The sequence below is a fragment of the Spea bombifrons genome, chromosome 13, assembly GCF_027358695.1.
Source record: "Spea bombifrons isolate aSpeBom1 chromosome 13, aSpeBom1.2.pri, whole genome shotgun sequence".
NCBI classification, from domain to species: domain Eukaryota; kingdom Metazoa; phylum Chordata; class Amphibia; order Anura; family Pelobatidae; genus Spea; species Spea bombifrons.
The window spans coordinates 21,109,478-21,127,568 of NC_071099.1; the positions used below are offsets into that span (position 1 = coordinate 21,109,478).

Genomic DNA, 18,091 nt, shown 5'->3' on the forward strand with positions numbered 1-18,091 from the left:
GGACCCTAGCTGTACATCCGTGTCGTATGATACTGATTGTTGCCATAGAAACAGAAAAGGCTTCCTAAAAGTTTCTGAGTTGTTTTTATCCGATTAAACCAGAAGAAAGAAAAAGATTTCTAGAAGATGCTGGAGAGGGCGATTAATGATTGTGGAGACAAGTCTAAAAAATACAAATACATTGTATCAAAAAAAATAATACAAATACAAATTCAATGTATATCAAAAAATACAAATACAGTGCATCAAAAAAAATACAAATACAAATACAATGTATAAAAAAAAATACAACTACAAATACAATGTATAAAAAAAAATACAAATACAGTGTATCTAAAAAAAATACAAATACAGTGTATAAAAAATACAAATACAGTGTAAATGACATGTATCTAAAAGCTGTAGTTTGTTACAAATGGAACGGCTGCGTCGATCCCGCGATCCGAGAGAATTTACGAAAGTCAGCAAAGCTCCAACACGGAAGAAGTTGCAGAATGTGTTGGTTTCACCAAAAATATACTAAACATTTAACACTACGACCCCCGCGGGGGAGGAAACATTAACGGCAGCGAGTCTCCGGGATAAAACGCTTATCTCACCCCGAAATGTTACAAACCGCAGACAATGACGGTTATTAGAATTATTATTTATAATTATTATTTTTATTTATATTATTATCTGGAAAATAAATAATAAACAAAGATTTCTGGTTTCTTAAAGACTGAAACCTTAATCAGTCGTTGGTCTCGTCTTAGATTCAGGAGCCGTATGCCTGTCCCATGCATGTTTAATCCCCTCACTGTATTACCCTCTACCACTTCTGCTGGGAGGCTGTTCCATTTATCTACCACCCTCTCAGTGAAGTAAAGCTTTCTTCCATCTCAGCCTCTGACCCCCTAGTGTTAGATTCCGCTCTCCTCCTTTGAAATAAACTCCCCTCTTGTCCTTTGTTAAATGCTGAGGGGCAATTTTTTATCCACCAATAAATGCAACTACGTATCGGGGAAAGAGGGGGGGGGCTGAATACCGATAACCAAGCAGCGCACCGAGCCGCACACACCGCGCGGCGGCAGAGAGCTCTGAAGGCTCCCGGACAGGTTTGCTACAGTAGGAGGCAGCTGTTAAGCCGCACACACATCAGTCCCGTGTACAGTGACAAGCACACTGAGAGACACTCCCCTGTGCCTGCCTGCCTGCCTGCTGTGGGCTGCACCGCGCTCAGTAGCCGCCCGACACTCTGTTCAGTACGTTCTCCCTCCCCGCTCCTCCTGCCAGTGTGCACTCCACGCTCAGCTCCTCCGCCACACAGAGGACCGCGAGAGGTTAACGCTCCGCATCTGGGACTCCGTAACCCCTTCAGAGGTGAGCGCAGGCACCGGGGCAGGAGGGGGAGAGGCGGCGGCCCCGTCCTCGGAGTGTGGCCCCTTGGTCATGTCCGGAGCCCTGTGCAGGAGTCTGTACGCTTTCTCCGGGGAGCAGCACCAGCAAGGGCTGAAGTTTGAAGCCGGGGAAGTCATTAAAGTCGTGCAGGTGCTGGACGGCGGCTGGTGGGAAGGAGAGAAAGATGGGGCGAGAGGCTGGTTCCCCGCCAGCTACGTGCAGATACTGGAGGTAAGAAGGACCCCCGGCTCCGTCCCACCTCTAGGACCCTTCTCCCCCCCCCAGCGGCTCGTCTGTTCCTGTTTGTGTATCGAACATGTTATTGACATACAGAGTCCTGTCGGTGCCAGGCGTGTGCTTCGTGTGCCAACACTACTACCCCAGCTGCCAGGGCGCTACCGGGGGTATCCGGGGCTGCAGTGTATTGGCTGTAGGGTATCTGGGGGTACATTGTATCGGCGGCAGGGTATTCAGGAGTGCATTGTATTGGTGGTAGGATATCTGGGGGGTGCATTGTATCGGTGGTAGGGTACCTGGGGGGTACATTGTATCGGCGGTAGGGTACCTAGGGGTACATTGTATCAGTGATGGAGTACCTGGGGGGTACATTGTATCGGTGGTAGGCTATCTGGGGGTACATTGTATCGTGGTAGGGTACCTAGGGGTACATTGTATCAGTGATGGAGTACCTGGGGGGTACATTGTCTCGGCGGCAGGGTACCTAGGGGTATATTGTATCAGCGATAGAGTATCTGGGGGGGTACATTGTATCAGTGATGGAGTACCTGGGGGGTATATTGTATCGGCGGCGGGGTATTCAGGGGTGCATTGTATCAGTGTTTAGTGATTTCCGTGCAGGCTGATGTCATTTGTCGCTCCAGGCTTTGTGTGATGTCATAGCGGTTGCCGAGGAGCCGTTACTCCCCTGGGGTCACTCTCTAGGTCCGGGGTAGTTCTCCGTGGGGTTAAGTAAAGCATTCAGGTTATTTGAGTCAGGGAGGGAACACCTGTGGGGGCAGAAAGCCACATTCAAAGTACCCCCCCCCCGTCATCTCACCCTGTCGCATCGATCAGGATAACATATAGAGGCGCTTTTACCCCAGGAGTCACAGAAACGTTTGGAGCCTCAGAGGTCTCTTTTTCAGATAGAACGATGGCCTTTTCTATGACCCGTAAGGTGTGTAAATCTACGAGTGTAATGAAGATGCGCACAGTAATCCCCCGCAGAAAATCGTAACGTGCTGGGTGCCGACCGACTCGCCCCAAAGTCCCAAACGGGTGACCATCACCTATACGATGGAGCGTACGTTAATCAAATGATCCAGCCTCGGTCACTTTACTGCAGTGTCACAATCTGCCCACCAGGGGGCGCTGAGTAATATATCATTTGTCTGTGCATGGGGGATGCGTTTAGATGTCCTTCCCGACCTTACAGGGTTAAACACGCAAAAACACAACAATGTCACCCAAACCAGCCGCAGCATGTATGACGAGTCTTATACATATGTGTAACACGTGACCGGCTTCTACGGTTTGTATGTTTACACCCCGGCATGTGACAGTCCCCGGTCACATACAACGTCCCGGCGCCGCCTGGCAGAGATCCGTCGGTAGCCCACGCTTCCAAAACAAGAGCACTTTCTGGGGAGGAAAAACAAAAACAAAGGTCAGCGAGGAGAGGGTTAAACGCTGGAGAAAAGCAGCAGATCCAGCGTAAAGGTATTACTAATATAAAAAACAAGAGCTCGCAATCTAAAGCTAGGCGGAGACAGACTGGAAGGAAATTGGGAGTTACTGAGAGGGTAGTAGATGGGTGGAGCTGCTACTCAGCAGAGGTGGTAGAGGGTAATACAGTGAGGGTGTTAAACACGCATGGGATAGACATCCGGCTCCTGAATCTAATACGAGGCTAACGACTGATTGAGTTCTCACGTTGTAGGTTTATGTTTTATGTTAAGGAGAGATTGCGCAATGATCTGCCCCGTCACACATGTGCAAATTTAAATCAGGGGCAATTAAAATATATGCTGTGATAATGCTGGTTTTAAAGGGATACCTGCTTGCGCACAGGTGGATCACACAAAACGTCTGAGCCACAGACTTCCTCACCTGTGGTCATGTAACCCCCTCCCGGTCCCCAACTGGGGCTGAAATACCCCCTCCCTGGACCAGACTCCTCAGGTAGCTGCCAAAAGCCGCCTCTTGACGTAAATAGTTAAATGAATTCGATCTGAGAAAGCCCCGGCGTGATGTCAGAGAAAGGTGCGGCTTCAACACAGGAAGGGGCAGAGGGGCAAATGCATGCGCCGCTCGCTCAGGAGCCCGATGTGACTTCTGTCTGGATAGAGCTTTAAACGCATTGAAATCGCAAGAGGGGGTCCGCGGAGACGTGAATTACGCCAGCGCACAATCCTCGCACGCTATTGGCCGGGACGGGGTGCAGAAGGCAGCGGGGTAAGGTGATCAGCGGCTCCTTATTATGTGTTCTTTATTAAGCGCTAACATATTCCGAAGCGATGTACAATTTATGAATGCAGGTGAGGGGGCCCCCCCGGGTGGGGGCCCCCCAGATAATCATACCGGGGAATGATTGCATTGTAAATAATCACACGCGTGTAACGAGATGTATGTTACCGGTGACCGGCCTCGCCAGGCTCCTCATTGATCTGCCCGATTATTGTTAATCTGATATCGGAATCCATTAATTAACGAAGTGACCCCCAATATAATTCCGCGCGGGGGGGGGGGGGGGCGGCACATGTTAGGTAATCGGCGAGTTATTGTACCCCCGTCCTCATGCGCGGCTTGCAGAATGATTGTATTTAACCCATACCGCGCCCCTGTCCAGTGCATGATATTCAGGGTTAAAGGCACAGCTCCTGATTCATTACTGGTGCTGTTTGGGTTAATTTCCCTTCCAATTGTTTCTGTGAAATTTCAGTACAAAAAAAAGCAAAATTGTAAGGATTTGTGAAAGTTAAATATTTACCCATTGAGTGGGGCCTGCGGGGGGGGGGCAGAGGGGGTTCCCGGCTTTATCCTCCCTGGCTCCTCCCTGAGAGCAGAAGGCGGGCGGCACCGCGGGGGCGGCAACCAGGAAGCCATGGTGTCTATGTATGTACCTCAGCCCCCGTGTCTGTGGCGTTACCCCACCTCACTCAACCCCCCTCCTGTCTGTGTAATTACCTCACTCAGCCCCCCGTGTCTGTGTAATTACCCCACCTCACTCAGCCCCCCTCCTGTCTGTGTAAGTACCCCACGCAGCCCCCGTGTCTGTGCAGTTACCTGCCATTTCCCAGCACCCATCTCTTTACCCCTGTGTATTTACCCCCCTGTGTCAGTACTTCCTCTGTATATACCCCCCCCCGTGACCCTGTTCTGTACCCCTGTGTATGGGGGTAGAAATAGTTTTGCGGAGTAATGTTTATTTTTTATGTAAGGATAGAGATTTATCAGAAAATGTCTAGTTTTTGATTACTAGAAGCTGTTCGTGGGCCGCGGTGTGGAATGGTTGCTGTTGCCATGGTTACTGCACGGTAACGCTCCACCCGTGCGGATGCTGCGTCGGGTAAAGTTTATCCGGAGTTATAGTGTTTCAAGATATGTTTTGGATTTTCTTACAATGAGAGTCTGTGATGATTGACAGCTGTCAGTCATCCCGAAATCCTCCAGCAGATCCTTTTTACCGTCCTGGGGTAGTTCCGGGGCATCTCTTGGAGCAGAAGATAGCGTGTGCCCGTGTGCTATGTTAGCGGGTTCTGGTTTATTAGCGCCTAGGTGGGGAGCTGATGCTCGTTTTGTCCGCCCCGTGCCCCCCCCGTGCTCTTTACCCCACTCTAATCCTGCTTTCTGGTGTTTCTGGGGTATAAGGCGCCCCCGGCGTATGACCCTATGGGGTTATGGTGCGGAACTGGTTACTATAGACCAGCGGTAACCACCGGGCCGCCCTCCCGCTTCGGCAGAGCCATGACTCGTGGTGGTCCGCAAACTCGTACGGCTGGGGTTTATGGGAGTTAAAGTTCCACGAGTATTGGCAAGCCGCCTGCTGGGAACATGACACCGGTCCCACCGGACTCCCCGTCTTGGATGATGTCGCTCGCTTTGCACACGGCCTGGTGGAAGGCATCTCCAGCCCTGTGGGGGGCATTGTGTGTGTGCGTGCGCAGCTAGCGCTGGTTGTCGGGCTGATCCATCCCGTTTGGTGCTGTGACTCGGGGTGACTGGAAAGGCGGCTCCTCTTATTGGAACGTTTACGAGGCGGCACTGCCGGTGGTGTCGTTAATGAGGATTAACACGTCGTCATCATCCGCGATGCCGGTGACGAATTTCCTGCGACCGGGTTATTATTATTATAATTTATTATTATTATTATTATTATAATTTATTATTATTATTATTATTATAATTTATTATTATTATTATTATTACCGTACTTGCCGGCGTAGATCACGCACCGGCGTATAACACGCACCCTCCCCAGGACCGGAAGTGAGGGAGACGTTGCTGCAAATCGTGCAGCTCTAGGATTTATCGGCGTATAACACGCAGGTAGGGTTTCAGCTTCGTATTTAGGTTTAAAAAGTGCGTGTTATACGCCGATAAATACGGTATTATTATTATTATTTTATGATATAACTAATTCAGTGTATTTGTGGAATAAAGCCAACGTCCCGGCCTCGTTGCTGCATCTGGGCAGAAATTGTCGACACTTCACGTATTGATGACATGGAGGACGGTTGGTGGGAATCACTTGCTCTGGGTATGAATTACTGAGGCTCGTCGGACCCCCGCTGAATGTAAACTGGAATATCGGTGAGATCCCGGTTGGTGGAATTGTCGTTTTGTGGCGGTTCTGGCGGCAGCTCGTGAGTTTTTTGCGGGTTGTGGCGCCGGTACAGCCGGTACTATTTCTGTAGATGTGAGCGGACGCTCTTGGGCGGACACGATGTCTCACGATGAAACAACGAGTTCCAAATAACCCGAGCGGTTACCGCGCATGCGGGAGAAGGGATTCCCCATTCGCTCCGTTGGGTTTCCCTGATACCCCGGCGGACGGTGACCCCGCGGCAGGTACTGATAGGGCTTACACCGGATAACGTAACGTAAGGAGAGCTCCGTGCGGTGCAGGTAGGGGACCGAGCCGTTGTAAAGGGGACGGGGTGCTCTAGGAGACCCGCTGACGTGTCCGTTGATCCATCCTGGCGCTGGTTTTGGGTCGGCGCATGCAGAAGTGATTTCCGCTCCCCGCATAACGCCTTAACGACACCAATAACAACCTGTGTGCTAGTCCTGCATGCGCACGCAGTCGGGTGTGAGAGCTGCGCGTGACTGCGGGAGGGAGAGACGTTGGGATTCGCACGCTGGACGCCGTCCAAATGTCACTGGCAGGCGGCAGCCCCGGCGCTGGCATCTTCTGCCGAGAAACCAAAACAAACAGAGTCTGGAGAAGTGGGGCAAGTTCTAGCTCCCCGGCCGCCTCCTCGCTGGAGGAATACATCACAAAAAAATAAGTGACACGTTGTCTTATCGCCGTGGCAACCAGAATAATGTTACCGCTGCGTTGATTGCCGTGGTAGTAAATCCACTTTCCAAACTGCCCCGAATAATCCAGGGGCGCTGATTGGTGAATTATTTACCAAAAACATGGCCGGCTTAAAGCTTTGAGCCAAAACTCGTCCGGCCGGCCGCGCATGGATAGTAAATAAGTCTCTGTTAATTTATGAGGATACCCAAATGTACATAACGTTTATTGCATGTCGAGGCACCGATAACCGGTTGGCGTGTAACGTGCGGGGGATTTGTGTGACTGCGTTCTAATTACTATTCCTTGTCACCCCCCCCCCGGCACCGAGCTGTTCTCATGCACGCACCTTCTAATGGCGCCAATAACACCTCTAAACAAAGAATGCTGTCTCTGCGCGCGTGCTGCTAATTCAGAATTCTTATTTTATACCAAAATAGAACATTTTCACAATCGTGGAACTTAAAGGAACCCCGTCCCTCGTTCTAGAACCTTCCGCCACATCGGCATCGGCAGCGAGATCCCGCGTACGGATCGCCTCTTTCTAACGTAACGTTCCCCTCCGTGGATTCTAAGGTTTCCCCAGAAGCAGCTTCTGATACATTGTATACCGGTCTGCGCAGAACGGTCAACTAAGGGTTACTCCTCAGTGACGGCCGGTGCGGGAATATCTCTGGGTTTATCGGGTTTGTGACAAATGTCTACCGACAGACCCCCGCCACCGCCACCGAACGCTCCTGCTTGCCCCGCTGGCCTCGTCAAACGCTCCCACCTGCGCCGGGCGGTGAGAGTTTTAATGAGAATAACGCCGGTGCGACCCGCGGGGGGTCACAGGGAAAGCAAACGTGTGACGGGGCGTTAGAACGCGTGACCTTGTGACCGAACAGCTTTTCACTTCTGCCGCAGGGATTTCTAGAATATTTTTCAGAAAGGGCGTTTTGGCCGCACCGTTAACCCCATCGCTTCTGCACCTTGTGAGCCAAGTTGGGATTTCTGGAACTTGCTCTTCTTGGATTCTTTTCTTTCTACAAGAACCCTGAAACACGTTCCTACACCTAGAACTTCCAGGTAGTTCTTAATCATCTCCTGCTGGGATCCAGGGATTGGCTGAATGGCTTAGTTGCTGTAGCAGCAGAAACAGCTTCCGATGAGTTATTGTGTGTCGAATGCAATTCCGGTTCTTCTTTTATTGTCTTTGCGGCCACCGGCCATGTCCTTGTCACAGGATGAACACCGTCCTGATTCTGGAGGCACGATCTGACGATTAGTAGTTACGGGGTTCAGGGACACGGAGGAAGGAGGTGCTACCTTTTATATCAGATCGATGTTGCCGTTTTTCTTCCGCCATAGCCTTTTTGGCTCTTTAGGCGTTTAAAGCCGTTGCCCGTGTAAAGTATCTATGGAAATAATTAATTACGGCTCGTCGTGATGTGCGCTGTGATGTCTGCCTTCCTCCTCTTCGCTGACGTCCTCTGATCTTGTGATCAAAGCGCGGCGGGAGATGCCTTTAATATTTCCTCGCTTGTGTCGCACAGTTTGACACTTGCTCCCTGGTTGTGGCAGAACTCCCCCGATGCCGGCGTCTGCTGCCTCTTCTGACTTCTGTTTTGACTTCAAAGGAAAATTGCATTAATTAAAATGTTAGAAAAACCCCACGTTGTATCCCTAACTGCAGAACACGGCCAGGGAGAGCGCGGGGTTTGGTTAATCTGCCTGTTCTTTAATCTCTACTTTGAATTTTAATTAATCGCTGATGGTACGGCCGGCGTATTCGGCGAACGGGCCGGCAATAAGGCACCTTAGTGTTGTGTGACCCTGCGGTGTGATGGGGCAACCGCTTGCATGGAGAGTGCAAAGTGCAGAAAGACAGATATCTGCGCTGCTTATGGGAGAGAGAGAGAGAGTGTATATGGTGTTAGGGTGAGTGCGTGTTACTGTATGGCGGTACAGTATGTGTATGTTAATGAAGGGGGGGTGTTAGTATGTGGTGTTAGGGTGAGTGTGTGTTACTGTATGGCGGTAGGATATGTGTATGTTAATGTAGGGGTGTGTGTTAGTATGTGGTGTCGCAGTGTGTGTTACTGTATGGCGGTACAGTGTGTGTTAGTATGTGGTGTCGCAGTGTGTGTTACTGTATGGCGGTACAGTGTGTGTTAGTATGTGGTGTCGCAGTGTGTGTTACTGTATGGCGGTACAGTGTGTGTTAGTATGTGGTGTCGCAGTGTGTGTTAGTATGTGGTGTCGCAGTGTGTGTTACTGTATGGCGGTACAGTGTGTGTTAGTATGTGGTGTCGCAGTGTGTGTTACTGTATGGCGGTACAGTGTGTGTTAGTATGTGGTGTCGCAGTGTGTGTTAGTATGTGGTGTCGCAGTGTGTGTTAGTATGTGGTGTTAGGGTGAGTGTGTGTTACTGTATGGCGGTACAGTGTGTGTTAGTATGTGGTGTCGCAGTGTGTGTTAGTATGTGGTGTCGCAGTGTGTGTTAGTATGTGGTGTTAGGGTGAGTGTGTGTTACTGTATGGCGGTACAGTGTGTGTTAGTATGTGGTGTCGCAGTGTGTGTTAGTATGTGGTGTCGCAGTGTGTGTTAGTATGTGGTGTTAGGGTGAGTGTGTGTTACTGTATGGCGGTACAGTGTGTGTTAGTATGTGGTGTCGCAGTGTGTGTTACTGTATGGCGGTACAGTGTGTGTTAGTATGTGGTGTCGCAGTGTGTGTTACTGTATGGCGGTACAGTGTGTGTTAGTATGTGGTGTCGCAGTGTGTGTTAGTATGTGGTGTCGCAGTGTGTGTTAGTATGTGGTGTCGCAGTGTGTGTTAGTATGTGGTGTCGCAGTGTGTGTTACTGTATGGCGGTACAGTGTGTGTTAGTATGTGGTGTCGCAGTGTGTGTTACTGTATGGCGGTACAGTGTGTGTTAGTATGTGGTGTCGCAGTGTGTGTTACTGTATGGCGGTACAGTGTGTGTTAGTATGTGGTGTCGCAGTGTGTGTTAGTATGTGGTGTCGCAGTGTGTGTTAGTATGTGGTGTCGCAGTGTGTGTTAGTATGTGGTGTTAGGGTGAGTGTGTGTTACTGTATGGCGGTACAGTGTGTGTTAGTATGTGGTGTCGCAGTGTGTGTTAGTATGTGGTGTCGCAGTGTGTGTTAGTATGTGGTGTTAGGGTGAGTGTGTGTTACTGTATGGCGGTACAGTGTGTGTTAGTATGTGGTGTCGCAGTGTGTGTTACTGTATGGCGGTACAGTGTGTGTTAGTATGTGGTGTCGCAGTGTGTGTTACTGTATGGCGGTACAGTGTGTGTTAGTATGTGGTGTCGCAGTGTGTGTTAGTATGTGGTGTTAGGGTGAGTGTATGGCGGTACAGTGTGTGTTAGTATGTGGTGTCGCAGTGTGTGTTACTGTATGGCGGTACAGTGTGTGTTAGTATGTGGTGTCGCAGTGTGTGTTAGTATGTGGTGTCGCAGTGTGTGTTAGTATGTGGTGTCGCAGTGTGTGTTACTGTATGGCGGTACAGTGTGTGTTAGTATGTGGTGTCGCAGTGTGTGTTACTGTATGGCGGTACAGTGTGTGTTAGTATGTGGTGTCGCAGTGTGTGTTAGTATGTGGTGTCACAGTGTGTGTTAGTATGTGGTGTCGCAGTGTGTGTTAGTATGTGGTGTCGCAGTGTGTGTTAGTATGTGGTGTCGCAGTGTGTGTTAGTATGTGGTGTCGCAGTGTGTGTTAGTATGTGGTGTCGCAGTGTGTGTTACTGTATGGCGGTACAGTATGTGTTAGTATGTGGTGTCGCAGTGTGTGTTACTGTATGGCGGTACAGTGTGTGTTAGTATGTGGTGTCGCAGTGTGTGTTAGTATGTGGTGTCGCAGTGTGTGTTAGTATGTGGTGTCGCAGTGTGTGTTACTGTATGGCGGTACAGTGTGTGTTAGTATGTGGTGTTAGGGTGAGTGTGTGTTACTGTATGGCGGTACAGTGTGTGTTAGTATGTGGTGTCGCAGTGTGTGTTACTGTATGGCGGTACAGTGTGTGTTAGTATGTGGTGTCGCAGTGTGTGTTAGTATGTGGTGTCGCAGTGTGTGTTAGTATGTGGTGTTGCAGTGTGTTAGTATGTGGTGTCGCAGTGTGTGTTAGTATGTGGTGTCGCAGTGTGTGTTAGTATGTGGTGTCGCAGTGTGTGTTAGTATGTGGTGTCGCAGTGTGTGTTAGTATGTGGTGTCGCAGTGTGTGTTACTGTATGGCGGTACAGTGTGTGTTAGTATGTGGTGTTGCAGTGTGTGTTAGTATGTGGTGTCGCAGTGTGTGTTAGTATGTGGTGTTGCAGTGTGTGTTAGTATGTGGTGTCGCAGTGTGTGTTAGTATGTGGTGTCGCAGTGTGTGTTACTGTATGGCGGTACAGTGTGTGTGTTAGTATGTGGTGTCGCAGTGTGTGTTACTGTATGGCGGTAGAGTATGTGTTAGTATGTGGTGTCGCAGTGTGTGTTAGTATGTGGTGTCGCAGTGTGTGTTAGTATGTGGTGTCGCAGTGTGTGTTAGTATGTGGTGTCGCAGTGCGTGTTACTGTGTGTATTTAGCGCTATCTGACGGTTTCGGTTGTTCCCGTGCAGTCAGGTTTCCGTCTCTTTCCTTGCAGTAAACCCGACGCGTTCTCGCGCATGTAGCCGTCCCAGCATGAGTAACGCATCCAGATGAGCTCGTTACATAACGTTCTGGGGGCCGCTCGTCCGTCTCCTCGTGCTTCCAGCCCACGGCTCTCGTGTTCTCGGGATGTCCCGCTACCCCCGAGAGACAGCCGTGTCCTTCATCAGCTCATCAGTCGGTGTGAGAGACCGCGGGGGCTGGGGTCGGCAGTCTCTGGGATTGGAGCTGGAAGAGGGTCACTAAAATGTTAAATTCTTTTAATTAACGGCAGTTCTTGTGCAAAGTGGTGCAGTCGTCATAGCAACGCTGGAATGTAGTAGAGACCCCGCCAGTCCCTGTGGAATGGCTTGGGGGTATACAGTGCCGTGGATAAAGGGTTTGCAGCCCCAGAGGGCCGAGTCTCCGGCCCCGTAGCTCGGGTGGTTTTGAGAGAGAGGCGCGTTAGTAACGATGTATCACGCGGCCTTTCCTGCTATTATCCGTCTTTGACGTGTCGTCGGGCGCACCCCAATTCATTGCGCCCCGTAAAAACAGTAAATAGGTGGCAAAGCGTCACTCTGGAGCGAAGCGTGGCGGTTTACGGGGACCCGGCCTGCCGCGTGGCTTTACAGAGGGTCCCGGCGGGCTTTATAAACGCTCTTAAATCGTGAATCAGCTCGGAAGGCCGGATCGTAAACTCGTTATACGTCTGCGAGATACATCGCCCTTCGTGCGCGGATTACAGAGTGACTCCCGACGCGCCCCGCGAAACGCGTCGGCCAAATGAGGTCTGGAAGCGGAGAGCCGTACAAATAGAACCCCCCCCGCTTGTGTAGACGGGTTCCTGTCCCTTTAAGAGCCGCGTCCGGAGAGTGTGTTTTACGAGCAGGCGGATATTTGAACCGAGAATCAGGTCTTTTGTTTATTTTGGCAACATTGTTATTCACGTCTAATTTCACAAGAGCGCCTGTGACAGTGATCCCTGCGCTCTGTTAACCCTCTGCTCCCCGGGGCTCTTGCACAATCTGCTTGGATAACGATTGAGTCACCGGGCGCAGCTTCTATCCCATGCATGTTTAATACCCTCACTGGATTACCCTCTACCACCTCTGCTGGGAGGCTGCTCCACTTATCTATTCCTCCTGCATGTTTTTTTATGAAGTCATACAGTTTTTCTCCCGGATAAGGCTACCGACGTACGTTTACTCCACTAATGCCACAGAAGCTTTGTCAGGCTGAGATTACATCGCTACGCGGGGCCCATAGTTTATCAGCAGTGCCTTGTGCTGGGTGCCGTTCGGGGCAGTTCTCTCCCCGAGGGGCCGGGCTGGACAGATATGAAAGGCATTCCAGCGTCCTGGTACAGCGAGTTCCCTTTCTGTGACACGAAGGAGCAAAGAATGAAAATGTAATCGTACGAGAGCTAAAGGGGATCGGAATTCCGGCGGATTACCGGGCCACGCGACCCCTGCTGTGCCTCGCTTTAACCCCTTCAAGACCGGACCGTATAATCCGGGCCACATGACCCCTGCTATGCTGTGCCTCGCTTTAACCCCTCCGAGACCGGACCGTATAATCCGGGCCACGCGACCCCTGCTGTGCCTCGCTTTAACCCCTCCGAGACCGGACCGTATAATACAGGCCTCGCTTTAACCCCTCCGAGACCGGACCGTATAATCCGGGCCACGCAACCCCTCCTGTGCATCGCTTTAACCCCTGCTGCGCCTCGCTTTAACCCCTCCGAGACCGGACCGTATAATCCGGGCCACGCGACCCCTGCTGTGCCTCGCTTTAACCCCTCCGAGACCGGACCATATAATCCTGGCCACGCGACCCCTGCTGTGCCTCGCTTTAACCCCTCCGAGACCGGACCGTATAATCCGGCCACGCGACCCCTGCTGTGCCTCGCTTTAACCCCTCCGAGACCGGACCGTATAATACAGGCCTCGCTTTAACCCCTCCGAGACCGGACCGTATAATCCGGGCCACGCAACCCCTCCTGTGCATCGCTTTAACCCCTGCTGCGCCTCGCTTTAACCCCTCCGAGACCGGACCGTATAATTCGGGCCACGCGACCCCTGCTGTGCCTCGCTTTAACCCCTCCGAGACCGGACCATATAATCCGGGCCACGCGACCCCTGCTGTGCCTCGCTTTAACCCTTCCGAGACCGGACTGTATAATCCGGGCCATGCGACCCCTGCTGCGCCTCGCTTTAACCCCTCCGAGACCGGAGATTACATGGCGGGCAGAGGGGCCGTGATCCGGTTCTTTGCGTGCTGACACTCCGTGTGTTGACTTGTTTTACCGAGCGTCACGTGGTTAAAAAAATATTTTGATTTCAAAATTCTAGAAGGCAACAAAGTGTCAAAAATCCACAAAAACACAAAAACGGGCCCGTTCTCCCGCAATCCCCCAGAGGAGAATATTCATACCTGGTAACCATGGTTACATGAAAACTGGCATTATGCCAAAGTGTGTAAAATAATTTTGTGCGTCCTCAGTTTAGCAGACTGACGCGCCGGCGTTTTCATGAGAATTCCCTCGTTTTAAGGTTAGTTATATGCCTATCCCATGCGTGTTTCAATCCCCTCACCGTATTAGCCTCTACCACCTCTGCTGAGAGGCTGTTCCACTTGTCTAGTTTACATTGTAAGAATGTAGAGCTGACCGTAAATAGCCGTGATCGCTGCTTCCTGAGATTCATATAAATCCTGAGATACTGAAATCCGGGTAGCCGAGGAAACGGGCGAAGCTCGGGCTCCGTGGGAAACGTGGCGGATCCGTTATCTGCATATACAGGATATATATATATATATATAATATATACACACACGCCGTCTAAACAAACGCCGTATCCCCTCTCTAAACAATCCGCGGCGTGTTTACCCTAGCGCCGGCAACAGCCGGGGAGTCCGGGGCTTCCTATTATTATTATTATTAATGGTAATATAAACAATAGTAATCTGAATAATAAAACACATACCGTCATTATTATTTGTTTTATCATTATTTGCATTATTAATCATTTTTATTAAAAACTAATACTAATGTGAATAATAATGCGAATAATAAAAATCTGTTTTCTTATGTGTATAATTCACATTATTATTATGATTTATTTATTATTTGTTTTATCATTATTTGCATTATTAATCATTTTTATTAAAAACTAATACTAATGTGAATAATAAAACAAAAATCTGTTTTCTTATTTGTATAATTCACATTATTATTATTATTATTATTTTGCATTATTATTATTTTTTTTATTGTTTTGTCTGTTGAAAACGTATTTTAAAGCAGAAATGTTGGTCGCGGCTCGGCCTTGGTTGTGTTAGGGTTAATTGCATGAATACATTTAGAATGGAGGAAAAACTGGATAGTTTAGGGGGGAATCTTTGGCCGGCTGAGGGTGTTGGGGGTGATACTGTAAAGCTCTGATAATGCCACGTCGGCTCCTTTTTGGACTGAGGGGTTGAAGCGACGCGCTCGTGGCCCTTCTTGCGCAATACTCTGCGGCCACAAACAGGAACCCTTCTTCCGCTTGCCATTTAACCCTCGCTCTGCTGCCGACCTCGAAGCAGCTGTCCGGCCGTTCCTCCCGAGAGCCCAAATCCTCCTCGCTGACTCGGCACCGGGACGGAACTGCTAAACGGCTGTCAGGATTTCAATCCTGAACCTTCCCGTGGGAAAGAAACCGAAAACGTGGCCTGTCCTTCCGAGATTCCCGACGTCGCTTCCTCGCCCCTCGCCACCTGGAGAGAACAATGGAGCATTTTTGGGATTCCGCCGGTTTTTGGTTATGAAATTCTGTGTGCGGCGTTAACCGTTTCAGGGATGGGTTCCGAGCGGTTAAGCGATTTGCCTCCTATTCTGTTTCTTTCCCCTTTCATGTAAAAAAAAAAAAAACCCTGATTTGTAGGAAATTCTCTCCAGCGGCAGGAAAAAGGAAGTTGGGAAAGGAATTTGGACCTTGAGCGGCGATACAATGTCGCGGGGCGGAAGAAGTGAAGGTTTCCTCGGGGAATTATTTTGGCAACGAGGAGAGATTTTTCCCATCGCTGATAAATTCATCGCCCCGCGTTTCGTACGAAGCCGTTTCACGACGCGTTTCGCACTCCTGAGCTGAATCAATGACAAACGGATGAGTCCCAGACGAGGAACCTTCCTTAGTAATTCATTAAACCCTTAAATAAATAAATACCCGTTGGGTGGACCGGATCCGTATATAAATATATATAAATCGCACTTTTACTTTAAAATATCTCATTTCAGTTCAAAAATCCCCGGGCCGTAAAGTGATGGAACGAACGGTCTGGTTCTAGATTTGCTTTTACTAGGTGACCACTTGGTTTGGTGTAAGACGGAGGTGGTAGATGCATGAAACGGCCTTCCAGCTGAAGTGGTAGAGGTTAACCAGCGCCTTCTTACTGCACGTCGTTCCACGCCATACTGCCCCCCCCCGCTGCGTTCCCGGAGCGTTCCTTCCCGTCTCCTGGGTGGAACGATGTTAAGGAAGCATTCCACGGCGTCCTGTTCCCATCCGGGCCTGGCGGCTGGGCCACCGGAGGGCCACCTGAGGGCCGCGGCCTCCCTTAGACGTTCCTGGCGTGCGGTGGCATCGCTCAGACACCGCCGGCTGCGGAAATGTCCTAAAGTAGCCCCTGATTTGTCTGATGACTTTAATGCTTCCCACATTTTTCGCCTGGAGATGAGAATTGGGAGTTTCCTCCAAAAACAGGATTTCACAAGCAGGTTTAACCCTTTACCTGCCTCCACGGCCAATCCATTACCTTCTCGAGGACTGCCTGCTGGTGACATTTACACGGGGGTTATGCACCAGTTACCCCCTTTACCCTCCCTTAAAAGCCCCTTAAGAGGGCAACAATACAGATGTCTAGAGAGGGGCAATTAAGCTGCTGCAAGGGAAGCCGGAAGCGAGGTGCTGACGAGATGATGCCTGGACCGGCCGCCGGCAGGGAAATGCCCGGTCGGTCGGCGACCAATATTTCTTCTGTGCCCGTCCGGCCTGGTGTTTTTTTAGCCAAATGAAACCTGCGCTTTGGCCAGGATACCGGGCGGCAGTCATTTTAATAAATATAATTACCATTACATTACATACATTATCGGTGATTTATAACCATAATTTATTCCTTTTATGACTGCGCTCGCCGCCCGGTGCCGTTTAGGGATCTCTCGCTGGCGTTTGCCGGTAAAGGTTTATCGTGAATGATGCGCGTGCGCGGCTCCCTCTCCCCGGACGAGCTGTATGTGAGCGGCGAGCGGCCCCGTCCCGGGGTACAGCCGGGGCAGTTACATGACATCTTAAGTACCTAAATATTTAGATAACCTCTTACTAATCGCAAGCAGCTGCGCGGAGCCCCAGCAACCGCTCCCAGTTCCAGCTGCGAAGAGTCATCTGGAGGCCACCCAACGTTTAGTCATCTTCACCCCGGCGTCTCTATCTCCGCACAGGAGAGGACAAACCCTAAAAAATCATTTATTTACCCAAAAACGATGATAAATAAATGAACCCGCTGCCCCGGACCGGAGAGCCGAGCTTCGCGTGCTCATGCCGGATCCGGATTTATTGTGCTTTTTCTGCTTGGATATATACAAATATATATATTTCTAAGGAATCGTACAGCTGGGACAACGTTTCTGCCAAAGAAGTCGATTAGCTGCCCTCCGTGTCGAGAATCCTGCCTGTCTCCATAGGAACGAGCGTCGCTCGGTGCCGCGTATGGCGTTCACGGAGAACCCTAAACCTCTAACGTACAAGAAGAGGCAGCGGACCCCCTAAAGTTACTCTTCCACCTTCTTCTATAACATTAGACACGAAGTGTCCTCGGTTCTAATTATTCGGGGGAATTATTATTATTGTCATGTGACCTTTACGTGATGAGCCTTTGGAGGAAAGAATGAGATTAAAACTCTACTAAGGATCATTTGCACCTTTTTAATACAATACCAGTAAAGACCCAGTAATCAACATGGCCGTTCTAGCGCAAGGCTCCTCATAAGTGCCCCTCTTAACACCTATGGCGGGTATGTCGGGGGGTATCTTCTTCCCCCAGTATGTGGTGAGGTATCTCTGAGCGCCACGATTTGGGTGAGAATATGGCGGAGAGGTCTCGGCGGCCCCCGCGTCGGACCCGTTTTGTTTCCCGAGACCCCACCCAGCCGTTCTCCGGCTCGAAGATACTTTCATTACTGGAAACATCTGTGAAAATCCAAACATTGTGTCGCTGGCAGGGAATCCAAAGGCTTCGTGCGGATCGTGGAAACGCAGATTAATGCGGCTCTGCTCTTACGCCGCTCCCCACAGGGCCTTTCTATAAAAAATAACATGTTTGGGGCAGGACGGCTCGCTCTTCACACACACTTCTGGGTTTAATAACACATTTTTCTCCGTGTTGTTTCACATGCGCTTCCCCCGGTTCGTTGATGGGAGGGGATGTGAATCTTTTTTACTTCGAAGAACCAGGAACCAAAAATATATCGTTTCGATCTCTCATCTTACTCGTTCCATGTGCAAGAAAACCGCGCGTCGTCCGCGTCGTGTTCCGCGTCTGCCGAA

At 50.2% G+C, this 18,091-nt stretch overlaps 1 protein-coding gene across 1 annotated transcript in view; it reads left to right on the forward strand.

The window, feature by feature from the left end:
* The first annotated feature begins 1,235 nt into the window (after window positions 1-1,235).
* Window positions 1,236-18,091, forward strand: part of GAS7 (growth arrest specific 7) — a 54,360-nt gene continuing 37,504 nt past the window's right edge. Inside the window, exon 1 of the mRNA XM_053453205.1 lies at window positions 1,236-1,611. Coding sequence (XP_053309180.1) covers window positions 1,432-1,611 — 180 coding nt within the window. The 5' untranslated portion in view covers window positions 1,236-1,431. The remainder of the gene's footprint in view (window positions 1,612-18,091) is intronic.